Source organism: Passer domesticus, chromosome 17 (genome assembly GCF_036417665.1).
Source record: "Passer domesticus isolate bPasDom1 chromosome 17, bPasDom1.hap1, whole genome shotgun sequence".
Classification (NCBI taxonomy): domain Eukaryota; kingdom Metazoa; phylum Chordata; class Aves; order Passeriformes; family Passeridae; genus Passer; species Passer domesticus.
This window is the reverse complement of record NC_087490.1, coordinates 3,107,802-3,125,877: the sequence shown is the minus strand read 5'-3', so window position 1 is coordinate 3,125,877 and position 18,076 is coordinate 3,107,802. Positions and strand designations below refer to the sequence as shown.

The 18,076-nt window shown below is 41.4% G+C and overlaps 2 protein-coding genes across 13 annotated transcripts in view; one reads left to right on the top strand and one right to left on the bottom strand.

Annotated features, from left to right (window-relative positions):
• The first annotated feature begins 1 nt into the window (after position 1).
• Positions 2-18,076, top strand: part of LOC135282435 (melanotransferrin-like) — a 24,694-nt gene continuing 6,619 nt past the window's right edge. The window contains exons 1-19 of one of the 10 annotated variants that reach the window (XM_064392221.1): positions 2-107; positions 641-917; positions 3,148-3,283; positions 4,759-4,922; positions 5,285-5,384; positions 5,792-5,968; positions 6,148-6,310; positions 6,417-6,481; positions 7,075-7,232; positions 7,715-7,901; positions 8,054-8,202; positions 8,407-8,497; positions 8,799-8,867; positions 9,086-9,268; positions 9,547-9,703; positions 10,399-10,481; positions 11,249-11,433; positions 11,746-11,932; positions 12,218-17,477. In XM_064392221.1, the coding sequence (XP_064248291.1) occupies positions 3,229-3,283; positions 4,759-4,922; positions 5,285-5,384; positions 5,792-5,968; positions 6,148-6,310; positions 6,417-6,481; positions 7,075-7,232; positions 7,715-7,901; positions 8,054-8,202; positions 8,407-8,497; positions 8,799-8,867; positions 9,086-9,268; positions 9,547-9,703; positions 10,399-10,481; positions 11,249-11,433; positions 11,746-11,932; positions 12,218-12,267 (2,223 nt within the window). In that variant the 5' untranslated portion in view covers positions 2-107; positions 641-917; positions 3,148-3,228 and the 3' untranslated portion in view covers positions 12,268-17,477. Of the gene's footprint in view, positions 108-189; positions 425-623; positions 921-3,144; positions 3,284-4,758; positions 4,923-5,284; positions 5,385-5,791; positions 5,969-6,147; positions 6,311-6,416; positions 6,482-7,074; positions 7,233-7,714; positions 7,902-8,053; positions 8,203-8,406; positions 8,498-8,798; positions 8,868-9,085; positions 9,269-9,546; positions 9,704-10,398; positions 10,482-11,248; positions 11,443-11,745; positions 11,933-12,217; positions 17,478-18,076 lie in introns of those variants that run through there. The other 9 variants (XM_064392225.1, XM_064392216.1, XM_064392217.1 and 6 more) reach the window with 9 other exon arrangements.
• Positions 13,761-18,076, bottom strand: part of PRR14L (proline rich 14 like) — a 19,822-nt gene continuing 15,506 nt past the window's right edge. For all 3 annotated transcript variants that reach the window (XM_064392205.1, XM_064392206.1, XM_064392208.1), the window contains 2 exons: positions 18,004-18,075; positions 13,761-17,391 (listed from right to left, as the gene is read on the bottom strand). In XM_064392205.1, the coding sequence (XP_064248275.1) occupies positions 17,115-17,391; positions 18,004-18,075 (349 nt within the window). In that variant the 3' untranslated portion in view covers positions 13,761-17,114. The remainder of the gene's footprint in view (positions 17,392-18,003; position 18,076) is intronic.

The following is an 18,076-nucleotide window of genomic DNA, read 5'->3' as shown; positions in this document are numbered from 1 at the left end:
GGGGCGGGCGCTCCCGGGCATGGCGGGTGTGAGGGGCGTTATTCCTGAGGGAATCCGCGTGTAGGAAGGGGTTCATTCCTGAGGGGCAGCCCGGAATGGGGAGACGGGTGCGAGGCTGGTCTTCAGAAGGGGGGTTTGATCTGTGAGGAGGGCTGTTCTCCTGGTGCGGGGGAAAAAGAGGCCGTCGCTGAGGCGATGTGGAGTGGGGATAGGGCCGGCCCTGAGGGGAGGGGATGTGGGGACATTTTCCAGGACATGTAGAGTGGCGACAGGGTGGTGGCTCCTGAGGGTTTGTGCTGTGGGATGGAGCTGCCCCACGAAGGGCTTGTGGGCTGTGCCCAGCGGGAGGAGGGCGCTGCTGCTGGGAGTGCAGCACGGGGCAGGAGGGGCTCAGCTGCTTTTCAGCGCTGCTGTTCACACACGGGTAAGTTATTTGCCCCAGCTGTGGGACCACCAGGAATATTAAGGCAGGGATTTTAGGGAGAGGACACACAACATGGGACAGACGATGCTGTTCCTCCAAGTGAGGTGTCTGGTGGGGTAGTGCAGTAACACCTATTCCTCCTCTGGGGTCCATTGCCTGGCTGCCTGCTGCCCAGAGTGAATTTTATCGAGGTTATTTGGTTTTCCACTCTCTTAGATGCATCCCTAGATGAATAAATGCTACACTGCTGGGAAGTAGCTAATTACCTTTCTCTGACGGTGGCAGAGGGGTAGTTTCATATGGTGAATCAGTAGAAAAAGAATTCAAGAATCCTGGCTGTGTTTCCACATCCTCAGTGCTCAGGACATGGTTCTGAGGCAAGCTGATTAATTTAATTTAAATTCCTGATTTATGTTTGCATTTTTTCCTGACCAGGCCTAAATGAAGCCTACAATGCCTTCATGGGATTCTGCCTTTTTTCACATCACCATAGGTAGTAGTATCTGTATAAGTATCTTAAACATGTACAGGAAAGCCTTTCATTGTTAAATATGTGCAATTTGAGGGGAAATCCAGACACAGACCTCATGAAACAGTAATATTAGCTAACTGAATTGTTGGGATTTATGTACCCTGTACACAATGGTAGGATTGGCAGGAAGTTAAACACCAAAGAAGGTGGGATTTGATGCTGTTAGGTACTTTGGTACAAGCCTTGCAAGAAGCATTAGCTTTGATGTGTAAGAGCACCCCGCTGATGGGCCTGACAGACAAGTTTCCCCAGAACTGACTGAGAAGTGATTCAGAGGTTAAGGTGCAGTTAAATGTAACACACTTATTTACAGTGTAAAATAATTACAAGGCTAAACTGATTAATAATCTGTCCTGATCTAATATTTCTCCTTGAAATTAAAAGTAAATATGTGAACATGTAACTATTTTTAAATTATTTTTATAATGTGTTTTATTATTAAATATGTGGGTTTTTTTAACATCTGGTAAGATTATGTAGACTGCACTCAGGGAGGGATAGAATTTAATTCCCTAAAGGTACTGAGGTGTGCTAGGCCTGTGCAGCTGAGCCAAGTCAAAGAGGGGATTAGTGCCACAGCTCCTCCAGCAAATGAGACTGGAGATCTTGGGGCTTGGGAATGTTTGTTCAGGTGATGCCTTAAGTTTTAGCTCTCATATTTTCCAGATTTGCCTTAGTGTGTAACTCTGAATTTCATATAAAGTGTTAGCAACTTCTCTTCACAGTTTAGTCAGACAAAACAATCCTTTTCCAGCCCCAGAACCAAGGATGCCGTTGCAGCTTCAGGCCTAAAAAGTATAAAGAGTAGAGAATTGAGTCCCATCCTAGGAGGATGGGACTTCATAGCCTGAAACAGTAATTGGACAATTAACCCAAATATGTAAATGGACCAAGAGTTATAAAAGTGTGAAAACTCGTGACCAGTTGTCTGTCTTTGGTAGAGCCACGGCCAGGCTCTTGTGCTGCCCAGGGTGTATCCTTTGAAGTCCTTTAATAAACACCTACTTCATTCCTTTAACTCTGTCCAGCCTCTGCTGCAGGTAGTGCAGGAAGGAATGAGGAATGCCTCAGGCTGGATGGGGCTTGGAGCAGCCTGATTTAGTGGAAGGTGTCCCTGCCATGGCAGGGGGGTGGAACAGGATGAGCTTTAAGGTGCCTTCCATCCCAAACCATCCTGTGGTTCTGTGTAACTGCTTTTGTAATCAGATCAGTGGGAAACAGCACCTCAACAAATGTTGCAGATCTAGAGAGGGAACTTGTGAAACTCAAGAGATGTGCAATACGTGAGTGTGAAAGAAACAAGTGGGAATGATGACTGAATCACTAGGGAAGGGTACATAAGGCAACAAAAGAAACCTGGGAAATGTATCTGCAAAAATACATGAAGCAGACAAAGCACCAGGGAGATCTGTAAGATGAAGAAGGAAAAGTAGGATAAAGACTCTCTTTCTCCAGAACTCTGGGAACAGTTAATTCTTTCCTTTCCATATTAACAATATTTTATGCATCATCAGACACTTCTGTTTATATATAAATAAATAAGTAAATGTATTTTTTCGCTCATATATAAGATAAAATAAATGTATTTTTTTCTGGTATAGAATTAATGATGTTAATAGCTGCTGTAGAGTAATTAAGAGGTAATAATACTTCAGGTTAAACATTAGAAAATAGGGGAATAAAGCAGTTTGGATGAGATTGCTGGGCTGGAATGGAATGAAGAGAATCAAGACAGTCAACAGTGTCCCAGCTCTGTTCTGAATTCTTAGGGAGTCATAGGATTACTTTTTGTGTAAAATTACTCAGTAGATAAGCCATTATCAGGTGAAAAAAATAAGGTAAGAGGGACCCTTCAGTATTCTGTAGAGAGATATGGTGAGTAGTTTGGATAATTCACTTTAGGTATCTTTTTTGTAAGTTAGGTATAAGTGTTGCCTGTCTCCCAAAGGCTTGGGGTGCCTTTTGAAACAGCAGAAGTACTATTTCTTTTTAAAGCAGAGGCTTACATTTCTATGTCTGATAAAAATAGAGCAGAAAATGCATGGATATTTTCTGTCTGCAGGTAGGAAAGGGACCCTGTCCCTTTCTCCTTTGCATACAAGGATATACCATCCTCTGACAGTTTGTTTGTTTTCTTAAATCTTGGTTTATCCTCGTTGATGTCTAAACCCCCCTTGTTATCTTCCAGAAGCTTTGGTCATCACTGTGGAATTCCTGGTATGAGAAGGCAGAGCAGTCAGGGTAGAGAGAAGATCCTTGCTGAACAGCTGTAATGATGAAGGCAGTGATTTTAATTGTCCTAATCACCTTCTCTTTGCTGGCTTCAGGTAAGGCTGATGCAGAGAGGGAGAGAGAGGTTGCCTCTGGGTGGGTGACATTCAAACTCATATATGCTTTGGTTTTGTTTTCCTCTGTGCAAAGAAAGACGTTGCAGTTAAAGCTGTGCCTGTATTTTTTCTGTTTGATCATTGGCAGATGGTGACCTTTTAGTTTTGAAGCAGCTTGATACACAACTTTCCTAGTAATTCACTGAGGGTTTGTTTCCTTTGAATAGTTGAGATTTGCGTACTCGTTAGCACTGTCAGAATGAAGCAGGGGACCTCCAGCTGCTCCCCTCTAAAACCACTATGGGTTCTTCTTGGAATTGTGCTGAATTAACACCAAAACAAGTGGAAGATTAATGTCTGATGCTATGCTATGCTCAAAGGAATAAAAACTTCAATGATTTAATTGTACACATTGCTAGTATTAATAGTTCTCCAGAGAGTCAAATGCTTAAACATCTGGAAATGACAATTTTAGAGATATTGTGGCATTTTCTGTGCGTTCAGTCCTGGTTTTCATTACATGGCTTAAGATTCTCTCGAGTTACATAACTGCATGCTATTTTTGTGTACAACAATCACTTTTTTCCTCCTTAAATGTCTAGTATCTTCTTAGAGATGCATATGATATATTTCAGGGGAATAACACAAGATGGAGTAATTGCAGCCTAAAGCAAAAGAGGAAGTTTTGTTGGCATGTCTGGATTCCTTTAAGATGTAGCTTTATAGTTGGTTTAAACCCACCAAACCTCCAAGTCCTTCTGAAAAAGGAAGTTTCGACTTCACCTCCACCCTTAATTGCATCTTTTTGGTGTTTGAAAGTACCAGAGGAAACAGCAGAACAAAGGTTAAAAGAATGGCCTGTATTGATAATCAAGGACAGCAGTAAAACTGATAAACCCTAGGAAATGCATGCTTACATCAAGGTTAGAAGGTCTGTGCTCTGATAGAGTCACATCCCAGTTGACTTGTTAGGAGAAAATCTGCACTCTGGTAACAGGAAGATGGTTACCCTGCAGTGTAAGTGCCATTCCTTCTCTTGCAATCCCAGCAGGAAAACAGGGGCCATAGCCATAAGCACATCCTTACCTTTGGTTCCTCCTAGTTTCAGGTGGAAGCCTAACCTAAAATTCACTAAAGTTGAAGCAAGGGAGACTCTGTGGCATAAGATTTTGCCATAATAATTGCTGATTCTTGGAAAATCTGCCTAAAACTATTTGGTTGCTTTCAGTCAAAAGGAAGCAAAGAGACATATTAAAGATTCAGCATCAAATGTTGTCCTCATGTTGGGCAAAAGTGACCTTGGTGACACGTGGGCAGATCTCTTGGGTGCCTCTAAGTGTGTGGGTATGTGAGTGTGAGTGAGCACAATCAAGCTATTGGGAAGTTAAATAAAATAGAATAACCTCTCTGTATGTGTTAAACGGAGGGTTTTTAATGAAATCCTAGAAATCTTTACTTCTTTTTTGATCCTATAGGGAAGAAATTCCGATGGTGCACCCTTTCTGACCTGGAACAAAGAAAGTGTGCTGAGCTCTCTAAAGCTCTTACAGCTGTGCTGCCCCTCACTGCTGCCAGTTCCTTTACTAGGATTTCTTGTATCAGAGCCCACAATACATACGACTGCATTGATAAAATCAGGGTGAGTTCACAGAGACTTTAAAAAGTCATTTTATGTCCAAATCCTCTTGGAAAAGTAACTGGTAAACAAAAACTGTGGAAAAATAAAATGATACTGAAATAACTGAACTGCTTATATATGCTTATATGACACAGTCACTTGAGAGGCAAGAATTAAAGCCTGTGAGCATCCTACCAGATGTACTGTTTTACCCCAGTAATTGTCTTTGCAATCTCCAATAAATAGTGAAAGCTGCTTGGAAATAAATAGACAAAAGCAAACTACTAATTTAGAATTTGTTCAAACAGAAACTATGATCTTGAACCTTCTGTTGCTTTCCTTGTAAACACACTTGTTTTGAGGGTTTTGCTGTTGTTTTTAAGGCAAATAAAGCAGATGCTGCCTCCTTGGATGCTGGAGACGTTTACTCTGCTGTAAAGCTGTACGGTTTGGCAGTGGTGGCAAAAGAGATCTATGATCAAGGTAGGCTGGTAAAGCTGAAGAATAAACTGTACTTCTGATTTGGCTAAGAAATGGCTCTAGATTTCTTGGGGGGAAAAAAGTCAATATGTTTTTATTAACTTTGTAGTAATATGGAGGTGGCTAATAATTGTTTCTAAAACACTTAATGATGATGAATAAAATAGTAGTGGTGCTTTGTCCCCAGAAGCCTTTCTGCCTGTGGTACTGACAAACTTGCATTGTTTGTTTGACGGGGTGCCATGTAGCCAGTATATGGTAAGTTCCTGGCACAAGTACCTACATTGAGTAGGCCTAAGATAATTTCTTCTTTAGCCATGTTCACTGAAGTAGCTAATCTCCTCTTCAGAGATGGAAGCTGCAGAATTGAGTTTTTTTTTTTTTCTGTTACACATTTTGTGCTATTGCAGGAAATTGTGTGTTTGCTGTGGCCATTGCCAAACGAGGAACTCTGGATGTGCAGAGTCTGCGAGGTGTGCGCAGCTGTCACAACGGAGCCAGGTGGACATCGGGCTGGAACATTCCACTTGGCTTTCTCCTTGCAAGAAATTATCTTTCCTGGGATGAGGCCCAGCCTCTGAGCCAAGGTAGGTGACAGGAGCCATAGGGCTACCTCTGGCCACAGCAGATGTAACTGAAATGCCAGCAGATGTAGGATGAACTAGTTATGGCCATGATATGTTTGGCCCCTTTTCCTCTTCTGATTTTTTTCCCATATGACTTTTTTCTTTGTTTTGTTTTGGTTTTTTTTCCCCTACACCTGCAGCAATTAGTGAGTATTTCAATGCAAGCTGCATCCCTGGGGTTGGTGTTGCTGCTCCCCGATTGTGTGCTCTCTGCCAAGGACAAAAATCCTATGTCAGAGACAGGAACCACTTCTGTGAGACAAGCAGTAATGAACCCTTCTATGACTCCGAGGGAGCCTTCAGGTGAGCTCTGGGACAGGGGGCCTGAATTCACTTTTGGGGGAAAAAGACCTTTTAAGGTAGGAAAGCCAGGTGAAATGTTAATAGGATGGCATTTGTCTTCCTGCAGGTGCTTGAAGGATGGAGTGGCAGATGTTGCCTTTTTAGATCATCTAAGAATTATGAGTGCCACAGGTAATCTTAAGAATGCCGTTTTCTTTTAATCTCTGGCTGTGCTCTTTCCTGCGTGGGTGTTTGAGGGATCCACCTATATTTTTGTTGTTTCCAGGGAAAATTCAGGGTATTTCTTGGCTCTCCACACAACTCAGAAAGAAACGGAACAGGAAAGTGTGAGTGAGCAATGATTGCTCACAGGAGATTCTTAAAATGGGAGCAGACAGGTGATTTCATTAGCTGTCAGTATTTGATTTCCCCAAATTACAAGATTCCTTTTAAAATTCAGCATATTGAGCTGCACAGCTGTGAAGTTCCTGTACACCTACTTTTAAACTCAGTTGAGCTCTGTACCAAAGGTGGTTAGCAGTAGTATTTGCAGGTAAGTATTTTTAAATAAATGTATTTACAGCGATACAGCTTAAAGAGTATTTTGGAGCAGCTCTGGCTGAGGTCCCTCTCTTTGTTATAAGAAATACTTACCAAGGACAACTTTCCCAAGTGTGCTTGATACACCATGCTGCCTGCATGACCTTTAGCATTTATATTCCATCTCTGTGCCTGCTGGCAAGTCATGGCTCTGGTCACAGATTGATGAATTCTCCTTGTTTCAGAGTCAGAACAACAGGAATATGAACTCTTGTGTCCTGATGGGTCCACAGCTGAGCTGAGTGAATACAGCACCTGTAACCTGGGCAAGGGGCCTGGCCGCGGCATCGTCACCCGCAACAACTTCCAGAAGATCACCAACAAATTTCTTAGCATGATCCAGGTGAGTGAATATTATAAACTGTCTGTGTCCAGACACAGTTTTTTCTTCCATCTTTGTGTGGCAGTCATAACCCAGGTTGCTTTTTTTCTTGAGAAATTTATAGTTAGTGTGAATGAATGCTAAAAATTGTTTGTCTGGGGGAAGGATCTTGCATTGGCTTGTGTAAGGTTTTGCTTTTTCCTAAAGTGTTCTTCTGTAGGAGGCTGAGAATAAATCAGTAAAGAAGGGGAAGATGCCATAACACACAAACTGGAAAATGGCTAATGATGTTCATCCTGCCATGGAACTTGAGTCGATTTTTATGTAGCTGAGGGAGACTGATAGGTTCAGGCAGGGCTCACTTTTCTTCATCTCTTTTTCTCAATTTATAAATAGTATTTGATATCTTGACCACTGATACAAAGGGAGGGAATGTTGAGGCTGCCTGTTGCTGGAAGAGTGAGCAGATTTGTTGAAATTTAAAAGTGTTGTTCTTGTCCTAGCGCCTCTTTGGGCATAAAGGAAAGGAAAGAGCCAGATTTGAACTCTTCAGTTCAGCACCATTTGGGGGAAAGAACCTGCTGTTCCAGGATGCCACTCAGCACCTGCAGCTCCTTGAGGAGCAGCTGGAGATTGCCTATGTCCTTGGTCTGGATTATGTAGCTCTCCTTAAGGGACTTGGCCATGAAGGTGAGAACCATTCCAGAGGACTGTAGCTAAGAAAAGGGAAGAGAAAGTTCTTCCACATTATTCCTCCCTCCAGGCACAAATGCATTTGTCTGAAAATCCCCCTAACATATCACAGATTGCTGTACTGGTGACGTGGTCTGCTGCCATTTCAGGGAGCTCTTTGGACAACAGCGTTGTGCGCTGGTGCTGCATCAGCGACGCTGAGCTTCACAAATGTGAGGAGTGGGCACTGAACATCAAATCCGACCCCTTGGTCTGTGTCCAAGCAACCTCCATGACCAAATGCATTGAAATGATCAAGGTAGGAGACTCCTGCTCAGGGTGTAAGACTGCACAGGGTATGTATGTCTTGTCTGAACTAAAGAGAGGAAACTAGCTTGAGGGATAAATGGGAATGAGAGGGAATTTATGCAGGGGAGTTTCCAGCCAGTGGAGAAGTCCTGCTGCTTGGATACTCCATTCATGCAAATCCTGTTTTTGTTATTTTCTCTAATGCTGCTGGCAGAGTAGTGAGGCTGATGCAGTCACCCTGGATGCAACACATGTGTACATTGCAGGGAGATGTGGACTGGTGCCTGTAGCTGCAGAATGCTATGGTGAGTTCTCATGTGACCTTATCAAGAAGAGAGGGAATTAAAAGTACTGTTAACAATATAGTTAAATTTCCACAGTTTGTGAGTTTTGTGATGGAAGCAGGAGTCAGCATAAATGTCCAAATACTGTTCCCAGCTCTTCCACAAACTGGCTCTAGCATTTGGTCTGTTTATTTTATCCCTTCTGTTAAAGGGACAAAGATGCTGACATGGCTAAAGAGGATCACAAGGGTTTTGAAGGAATGTTGCCATGTAAAAGGAAGACAGCAGTTACAAGATCCTTAATGTTTATCTCTCCTTCCAGGGGGAGATTGTGCCCCAGCAGCTGAGACCATGGAGAAAACAGGGAAACTAATTCATCTTAAGCACAAAGGTAATAGAAACTTTCTAGGGTTTATGCAGGAGTTTATTTGCATGTTGGTTTAGAAAAGAATTTTCTGTGCAAGGACAAGAACTTTTTGGCTAAGCAAAGAGTGCAGGTTCTGTACTGTAACTGAAGGTACTGTGACAAAATGAGGGAGGGAAGGGGGATGTACCCTTCTGGAATACTTAATTGCATTGGTATAACTGGCTGTTGTCATTGTTTCACAGCACTACCACCAGTTTATGCTGTTGCCCTAGCTAAGAAAAGTGCCAAACAGATTCACATCCATAACCTGAGGGGAAGGCGATCCTGCCACAGTCACCTGTACAGTCCTGGAGGATGGTTACTTCTGTCCAGACACACAGTGAGAGCTCAGCAGAATGATACTGAGAACTGTGATATTGCCTCTGGTAAGGGCTGCCTCTGGGTTCTCTCTTAACTAGACCATGGAAATCTGAAGCTTAAATTTGTGAATGAAATCGAAATGGGGCCATGAGGATCTGACCAGGAACTGATGACTACAGTTTCAAAGGGTGTTGAAGCAGCTTTTCCTCCTATTTGACTGTGTCACACTATTTAGCCTTCTTCTTGCTAGTTGTTAGAATGAAATTTCTTTCCTGTCTTTTCCCATATGTGAAGAAGCTTGGGAACACCTTGCCTTAATCTCATCTCAGTTTTCTTTACTCAGCTTATCAGAATTACTTCTGGAAGGGCTGCATGCCAGGAGCAGATGGAAGCCTGTGCAAGGTGTGCATTGGAGATGGGGAGGTGGAAGGAGCTCGAGTGTCCAGCAGATGTGCTGCAAGTCACAATGAACGTTACTATGGCAATATGGGAGCACTCAGGTGAGCTTTGTGTGAGAGTCAGAAATGCAGAGCAACACCCAGAATTGCCTTATTATTTTGCTGGTTTTTGGAAGCTTTTTTTCCCCCTATTTGTTAAGTGTCTGTCTGTATAAACTTCTGCTAGTGTATATTTTGTTTTGGTTGCAGTTGCTATGGGATGTTCAGCTGACTGATGGTTTAAAATGGTCATTAAACCATTTTCAGAGGAAGACAATGCTTCCAAACATGTACAGCTCAGAGCATTGGTACTGACTCATTAAAGGGAAGGGATGCAAGAAGGGCAGAGGTGCTCTGGTAAGAAGCAGTGTAGCATACAGGAGATTATTAAATAAAGTGCAGATTAAAAAAAAAACGTTGCAGACAGAGGCAGAGAAGACTATTAAAGGTGAAACTTATGAAAGTTTATGAAAGCACTCTTATGAAATGTACATAATGTGTTTAGTTGAATTCCATTCTCCTTCCTGCCTAGGCATGGGTGTAGGTGCACATTGTGCAGCAGCTTTGACTTGGAAGCTGCTGTAAGGAAAGAAAGGATTGTTTTAGCAAATCTCTATGCTGAGATCACCAGCATATTCCAAGAGATTAGAGATGGGAGGGATACTTCCAGCTACTCCAATTTTAGCTTCAGATGACTGTCCAAGTGTCAGTCACCATGTAGTGCTGTCTTTTATCTCTTTTTTTTTTTCTTGCACTAGGTGCCTAGTTGGCAATCCCAGTGGAAGAAGCTTTGGAGATGTAGCTTTCCTGGAACACTCAAACCTGCTCCAGAACATAGAGGGTAAGATGCAGATATTCTCTTTTCCTCTGAGAATGTTCATTAATGTCAGTTACTTCCCAAAAGCAACCATCACTCATGAGGATCAGCCTTTACAGGTTTAATCTAGGTCCATGAAGTTGTGTTTGTAAATGGAAGATTGCCAGAAGCTTTCTTCCAGTAAAGCTCAATATTCAGATACTGTAAGAGAGGAAAGAATCACCCAGTGCAAAGATGTGTGGTGGGATAATCATCCTTGGAGACCGCACTAAATGTCTGGAAGCTTTAAATTTCACAGCTTTAAAAGGCAAACCAAAATATGTTTTTCTTAGAGTCAAGGAGAAAAGAAACCCTCATTAAAACAAAATAAAATTCTGTTTTAGGCAATTTGAGTAAGAGAAGAGACTTTTCTAAGAGAGGAATCTCTCTAAAATTAAATTAAGATATAAGGGGCTGGAAACCCACAGGAATTCCTGCAGCAATCAGCAGTTTGTTTGGGGAAGCAAAGGGCATGAATCCCTTTGTTTCCAGAAAGGGATGTGGTTACAGATGCAGATGAGGCATGCCTTGATCTGATTCTAGTTTAGTTGACAGGTGCAGCTTAAGTTCACTGTCCTCAGTGAAGACACTACCCTGGTCCTTATGCCTTCCTAAGGAATGACCACATAGCACGCTGTGTTTGTTTTGAACACACTGACTAAACTCCCTCTCAAGTTTTAACATTTTATTTGAGATTCACCCTCTCTTCTGCTTTACTTTTTCAAAAGGATTACCTTTCATTTTCTTTTCAGATCTGGGCAGCTCTGGTTGGGCAAAAGGTTACAGCCCCCTTGACTTTGAACTCTTGTGTCCGGACGGAACGCGCGCCGCAGTCACAGAATGGGCAGGCTGCAACCTCGGCCCCATTCCCCCCAGCACAGTCATGACTCGACCTGTCACTGTCACTAAGATCTCTGACTTCCTACAGAAATCTCAGGTGTGACAGGTAACAGGGAAAAGCTTGGCATGTTACTATTTGTTATGTACAACTGCTGAAAACCTTTTCAAGACGAAAAGCTTTATATAGTAGTGCCTTCAGATCCAATACAAAAGAATTAAGATTGAGAAAATAGTTACTCGGATTCTCTTAAGGGGTATTTTAGCACCAGTTCCCATTCCACAGAGGCCATACTTTTGTTGAGAAATAAGGCACTGCAAAAGTGCATTGTTTTGTACTAATACGAACAGTGCTAGATAAAAGTACTATTAATGACTCAAGCTGTGAAACTTTTATTCCTTTTCTGTTCAGGAATCTCTGGGAAGCAAATTGGATTCTGAGTTCCAACTCTTTCAGTCGTGGAAGTATGGTGAAAGTGATCTGCTTTTCAAAGACACCACTAAGTACCTTGTGCATGCAAGTCATCTGAGCTATCAGGAGATCCTTGGAGAGTCTTTCCTTCAGCTGGCAGAATCGGTGTTTAATTGCACACCTGCAGGTAAAGTCAAGTTCTTAATTCAGAGTTAGAGAGAAGTGCAGCAGGCAGCCTTCTGTGCACAGCTCTGGCCTTTTTGTTTAGACTGCATGGAGAAGTATGTTCTACCCAATCCTGTTCATAACAAATTTCTAAGGAGTGTTAGACTGTGTTAGACTAACTTGGTAATTGCAATTCAGAAGGGGAATTTAACTTCTATTCTGCTGTTTTAATGAATAGCATCTAAAGAACTTACTACTTTTGAAGCTGATAGCATCTCTAAGTGTATACTTTCTTACTGGTTTGTAGGCATCTTGGACTTCTGCAGACAGGATATCTGTGCATCCTCATCCAACTGACAGCTCATACAGAAGCTCTTCAGGGCACATAACATCAGCATTGTTGCTGAGAACAAGGAAAATGTGCAAGTCCAACCAATCCAAAGCCATCAGCAAGGAAACAGTCATCTCTAGAAATGTATGCTGAACACCTTCTTGTCTTTCTTTTTTCCAGCAGATTTTGTTTATGATGATGCAATACTGCTCATATATCATCTCTTTCTTTTTTGGAGCACGGCAGCATGGGGAACAGCACAACCAACAGCACAGAACTAGGATCAGCATTGTGGAAAGAGCAGGGCCAGTACCATGGACTAAGATACAGGCTGGTATGAGTAGTACAGGTTAGTTGGTAGCATTTTGCCTTGTTTGTCTTATAAACAGTTCCCATGCAAAAACCCCAATCAACTGACATTCTGGTAGTTGCAACATTGTATTTCTGTATCTGTGATTTTGGTTGCAGCTAGATAGCCCCTGCTGAATGCACGTATGTATTTCTTCTTAACCAGTGATTTTTTACTAGTAAATCAAAACATTTTTTCTCACAAATAAATGTATTAAGACATTTAAGAACCAGCAGAACTGGATGCTTGCAGCAGTGTATTCCTCTTTGTCAAGACCTCTAACCATTTATATTGATACTTTGAATTTAAGATTCTCTGAAATGTCAAAATACAATTACAATCAATTACACAGCACAAGTTTTACAAGCAGAAACTGCCTGAACATGCTATGAAGCCTTTTGAGCAGAAATCATCTGTTCATCATCTGTATCCCATCTTGTCCCAGTATGATGACATAGCCAAATCCTCAGGTGCATTTGCAGCCAGCAAGCTGCAGCCCTGCAGGAGCAGGGAAAGAGCAGGATCCTTCTTTAGGCCTCTCAGGTGTTCCTGCCTTTCTTTCTTAGAGCTTCCCTGCCACCTGTGGGGCCCGTGTGCCACTGCACTTGGAAGAAGGCAGTTCTGAGCACACAGTGAAGAAATGCAGCTGGCAGCCTAGCTTTGCCAAAAGCAGCCTGCAGCTGATAGGGACAAATTAAAAATCCGGGTTATACACAAGATTTTATGGGGTGGGAGGACAGGGATGATGTTTTCTGACACAGACATTACCAATGGCCTTGTGGATGATCCCGTGCTCCAGCTTTGATTCACAAACTGTGTGCTGCCTTGCACAGCCTCTGGTACATGAACCACTGGCCAGCCCCAGCCTTGAATCTCAGCTCTGAGCTGAGCAGGAACTGTTTGTGCTTTCTGTGCTCCCTGGCTCCTGCTACTCTGCTTTCTGAAGAGAGGGATGCTGCCTCAGTGTTCTGAATAGCAGCTGAGATCATGCTTAATCTCTCCCAGGCTGGGATGAAGGAACACCAGAACTGCTGCTCTCTGTCTCAATAACAGCACACCCTGTTACCCAACCGTGATGATCTCTTTGGAGATTTGACCTTTCCCCCCTGCATGTAAGACATATTCTCATGCATATTTACCCATACAAGCCTAAAGGCCTTAAAAACCTCAAAAGTTCTCAGAAAAATTTATTTCCATAAATTAAAAACACACACAAAAAAACCAGTAAAATTTTAGATTCACACAATATTGAACAGAAACAAAATGCCAAGAGCATGATGGAGGCTAATGGCACAAATGTACAAATTCTCATTGAGCTATTTGTTACCTTGATAGCATCATACAGACTTTTAATCCACAGTTACTATCCATATTCTAGAAAAGCACCTGGAACATAATATACCAAAGGCCCACCTGAAATAAAATACAAGGAGTGAGAACTGCTTGCAGGACATCATTTCCAGCAAGCACCAGAACTCAAATGTATGCAGACACAAGCCAGCCAGGCAAATGCTGTACCATACACTAAGGAGCCTTAGCTGCTCCAGTCATAGCATGATGAAAACAATGACTTTTTTCTTCTTCTTCTTCTTTTTTTTTTTTTTTTTTTTTTAATGATCCTTCTATCTCTGACAATCAGCAAATTTAGCAAAGAGCTGCTTGGCTCTACTAAGAGACAGGACATGGCAAAAGCTTTGCAATCCTTCTCAAGCTGTTCTGGTCATCAGTCTGTGATGACTTTCCATAGTGATATAAAAACATCCTCACTGGAGTGGATCCACTTAATGAAAAGGCAAGTGTACATATCCTTCTGCTAGGGATGTATGCAAGACCCCAAAAGATGAATCCTCTACACTTTTTAATTTTAATTAGCTGTGACAGAAGCAGCTCAGAATGGCAAATGCCCAGCTTTTGCCCAGTCATCACTCCCAGTGTAGAAGCAGCAGCCACAAGGAACATGGCTGTTCCATGAGTGCTGTAAACAGAAACAGAGGTGGGAAAGGAAAAAAACAACAAAGTGCATAAGCAGGACTGACACCTGTATGCTGGAGAGGGGAAGAGATGCTTGGTGTCCACTAGCTTACATTGTCATACAAACACTAAACCAAAGAGAATAATGCTGTGTGTTTGGGTTTCCACAAACTAAGGCCTGGGAGAAGCTAAACAACTGCAACATAATTTTGTAACTCCTCCAATTTCTGTAAACCAAAGAGTATTTGAGTGTTGTCTGTGCTCTGCTCTCTCTGCTGTAGCTTGTAGGAAAAAAAGTTCATAAATCTTATTTCAATGCAATCAGAAACAAGAGAGAGCAGGGAAGAAAATTTAAAAAAAAACCAAAAAAACCCTAAACAAAACAAATAAACCCCAACATAACCCAAAGGAAAAGACTCAACACATTTTATCTTTTGAAACATGTTAGAGGTCTGAACTTGTCCTGGATCCAAGTCTCTTCTCCCCCCTACCCCAATCTTTATTTCCTTGAAAGCTCCAGTAAGGTTACAGCTTAATTGTATCCCTGGAAGCCTCCCATATGAATAGAAGTGAATGAATGCTCTGTAACAATCCCATTCTATAGCATAAATCCATAAAAATATATCTCTCACTCTTACTACCGCTGCCAACTAGTCAATAATTGGGCTAATAAGCCAACCTAGGGAAACTTTCAAACATTTCTTAAGAGGCAGTTGATCTTTGTTTTTTAGGAATTTCTTTTTACAAAAATAAAGAGGATCAATTAGAATGTTCTATAACAGCCCAGTAAGTTAACCAGAAAAATACTATGTCAATATGTTCAAGGTTTGTCTTGTTATTTTACCCTCAAACTCCAAACACTACTACTCTAAGTGTGCACTCCTCTCTTTTCTTCAGTCTTCCTGATTAAAGATAATTAGCCTTCAAAACAAGAATATAAACTTCTACAAATCCCAGCACAAGCTGGGAGCAAAACAAACCCAGATCAGATTTCTTTCAAGACTCAGGCACACACAGTGTAATAATTCTCTTCCATTTCTCTACTCTCAAAGCTCTGCAATTCAACAGATTGCTTGTTAACATTTAGTTTTCTGTTTGGTCAGTAACAGAAGTGGTAGAGCAACAGAAGATAATGATGGTATTTGCAGTCCTGCATTTATAGGGACTTTATAAAAATTACCCACCCACTAGATTTGCTCAATTGGAAGGTAAATAGAAACTCTATTATATGGGTAGATAAATAACAAAGTGCAAGTTCAAGTGACAAGTGAAAGAAAGAACAGACTAATTAAATTTGAGCATCCCAGCAACAACAGCTTTGCCTGAATAACTTCTCTAGGCACTAAGGGACAGAAATTACCTGAACAGCAGCTAGCACTGGAATTATGCTTCAAGTTAAGTTTAACAGAAGTTATGCCAGAAGGGAGCTCTCTTCCTTCCAAAGGTAGAGCTGAGAAATTGCCCAGTGCTGCATCAGATAATTACATATGGCCTTACATAACCAAAACAATGCCCACATATTCAAAGAGGCTCTTTGTACAGCACTGGCTATTATGCACAACAGTGCTATACAGAGAATAGAAAATTATGAGCTACAGGAATTGTCAATCTAAAATGGTAAAAAAACCCCACACCTTCTTCTTGACATTAAAATCAAGTTAGTTTGAATGGAATTAAAATAACTTTAAAACAAGTATCAAAAATTTTGCTGGTCTTCCCCGCAAGCAGCAGCTCAGCTCAGTTAAATAAAAATCTCTGCCTATGTATCCTGCAGCTTAGCACCCTCAGGGACCAATTACCTTTCCTCTGGAGAAGTTGGCATCAGCCAAGTAAGTAAAAAAATCTGCTACTTGGGAAACAATAGTACTGGGCACCATTTTTCCTTAAAACATCACCTTTTTGAGTTGAATCATGTTAAAAGAAGCATGTACAAAGTGCAAGGTATTTAATGTCTAATTATGTGGGGCTTCTGCTGCCTGGAGCCTGGAAGGGCAAAGAAACTTAGAAGGAATCTTCTAAGTTAACAGAAGGAAGAAACAATTGAATATAAACCTAGACAGATACTTTTAATTATCAAAAGGTTAGTGGTATATCAAGAAGGTGTTTGCTAGAATTTTTCTTTATCAAACACCATATCTCTTTTGTCAGCTTGTTAAAAATAGCCATTACAGTAACAACAGCAGACTCAAATGTGCAAATGATCTGGAGTACAGAGTTCTAGCATCACTGAAGGTGCACTACTTCCTCCTTGACACTCCTACTCTACCCCCAAAAGATATATAAACATAATTAATTAAATATAAGCAGTAATTTCCAGAGGTTGAGAAAGAAAGGGTAAATTTCATGTGGCTGTGTTACACTCAAACAGGGACTTAGAAGAATCCCTCCAACAGCATTTAAAAAAAAATATAGCACCTTAAAGAGGGTCACAGCCAAAAACTGATTATCAGATGTTAGAACAGAGTGGCAGAGTAAGGTATGAAGAAGTCAGTAGAATTGTCCCAAAAAAATACTAAAGAAGCTGACTGGACCGTTCCCAGCTAAGTGACTCCCTCAGATGCTGGAGGCCTGCTCCTGCTCAACCTCCTCTGCAAAAAAGGCTTCAAGGTCCATGAGCTTCTGACTCAGAAGAACATCTAACTCTGCACTCTGCAGTGCAGCTCTTTTTGCTCGGGTGAAACTACCCACTGCTTTGACTTTGCCTCGTGTCTTCCTTTTCCGGGGAAGAGTGAAGTCCTGAAACTCCAAAATCCGCTTTCTCTTTTGCTGGCTGACAGAGATCAAGTGTCCATTCTTCTCCTTGGGCTCCTCAAAGATTGTTTCCAAGCTCCTGGTTAAAAAAAGAAGAGAACTCATGAATACCTTAGCAGCAGCCACCTTACAGTGACAGGGAGACTGGGGGATTTCATAACCCAGGTAAACACACTTCTAACTTTTACATTTTTACAGCCCCTCCACACACCTTACACCTCCTACAATGCACAGTACTGCCAGCTGAGTTGTTATTGCTGCACAGACATTTGGATAGAATCTCTTTGTATTTCAGTTCTAAAGCACAATTATAGAATCTTAATTTTACAGAATAAATAAGTTTGAACATTTGATAACAGGCCAAGATTGTCAGGATTTTAAAGAACATGTAATTCCCTTTGAATTTTGGAAAGTAAGTACTGTACTTTGATTGAGACTGGAATGAATGGATACATGAAAAAATATACAAATCCATACTCAACCAGCTGCAAATTCTTAGTTCATATTCTATTTCACTTTTTCACATCTAAACAGTAAAAGATACTATTTTTAAATTAACTTTGTCTAGCAGTTTAAACTAGACCAATTTTAAGAATATATCTCCCTCTTAACTTTCATACACCTTTCATCTCCTCCCCCCCCCAGTTAATTTACATTTATCTCAAGTTTTCTTACAGGAAACAGAACCAACCTGGCAGGAGGAGGGGACTTATAGTTCTTATTTGTGTAAATTTCTTCTAAACTAAATTCTTTCTTCTTAAGCC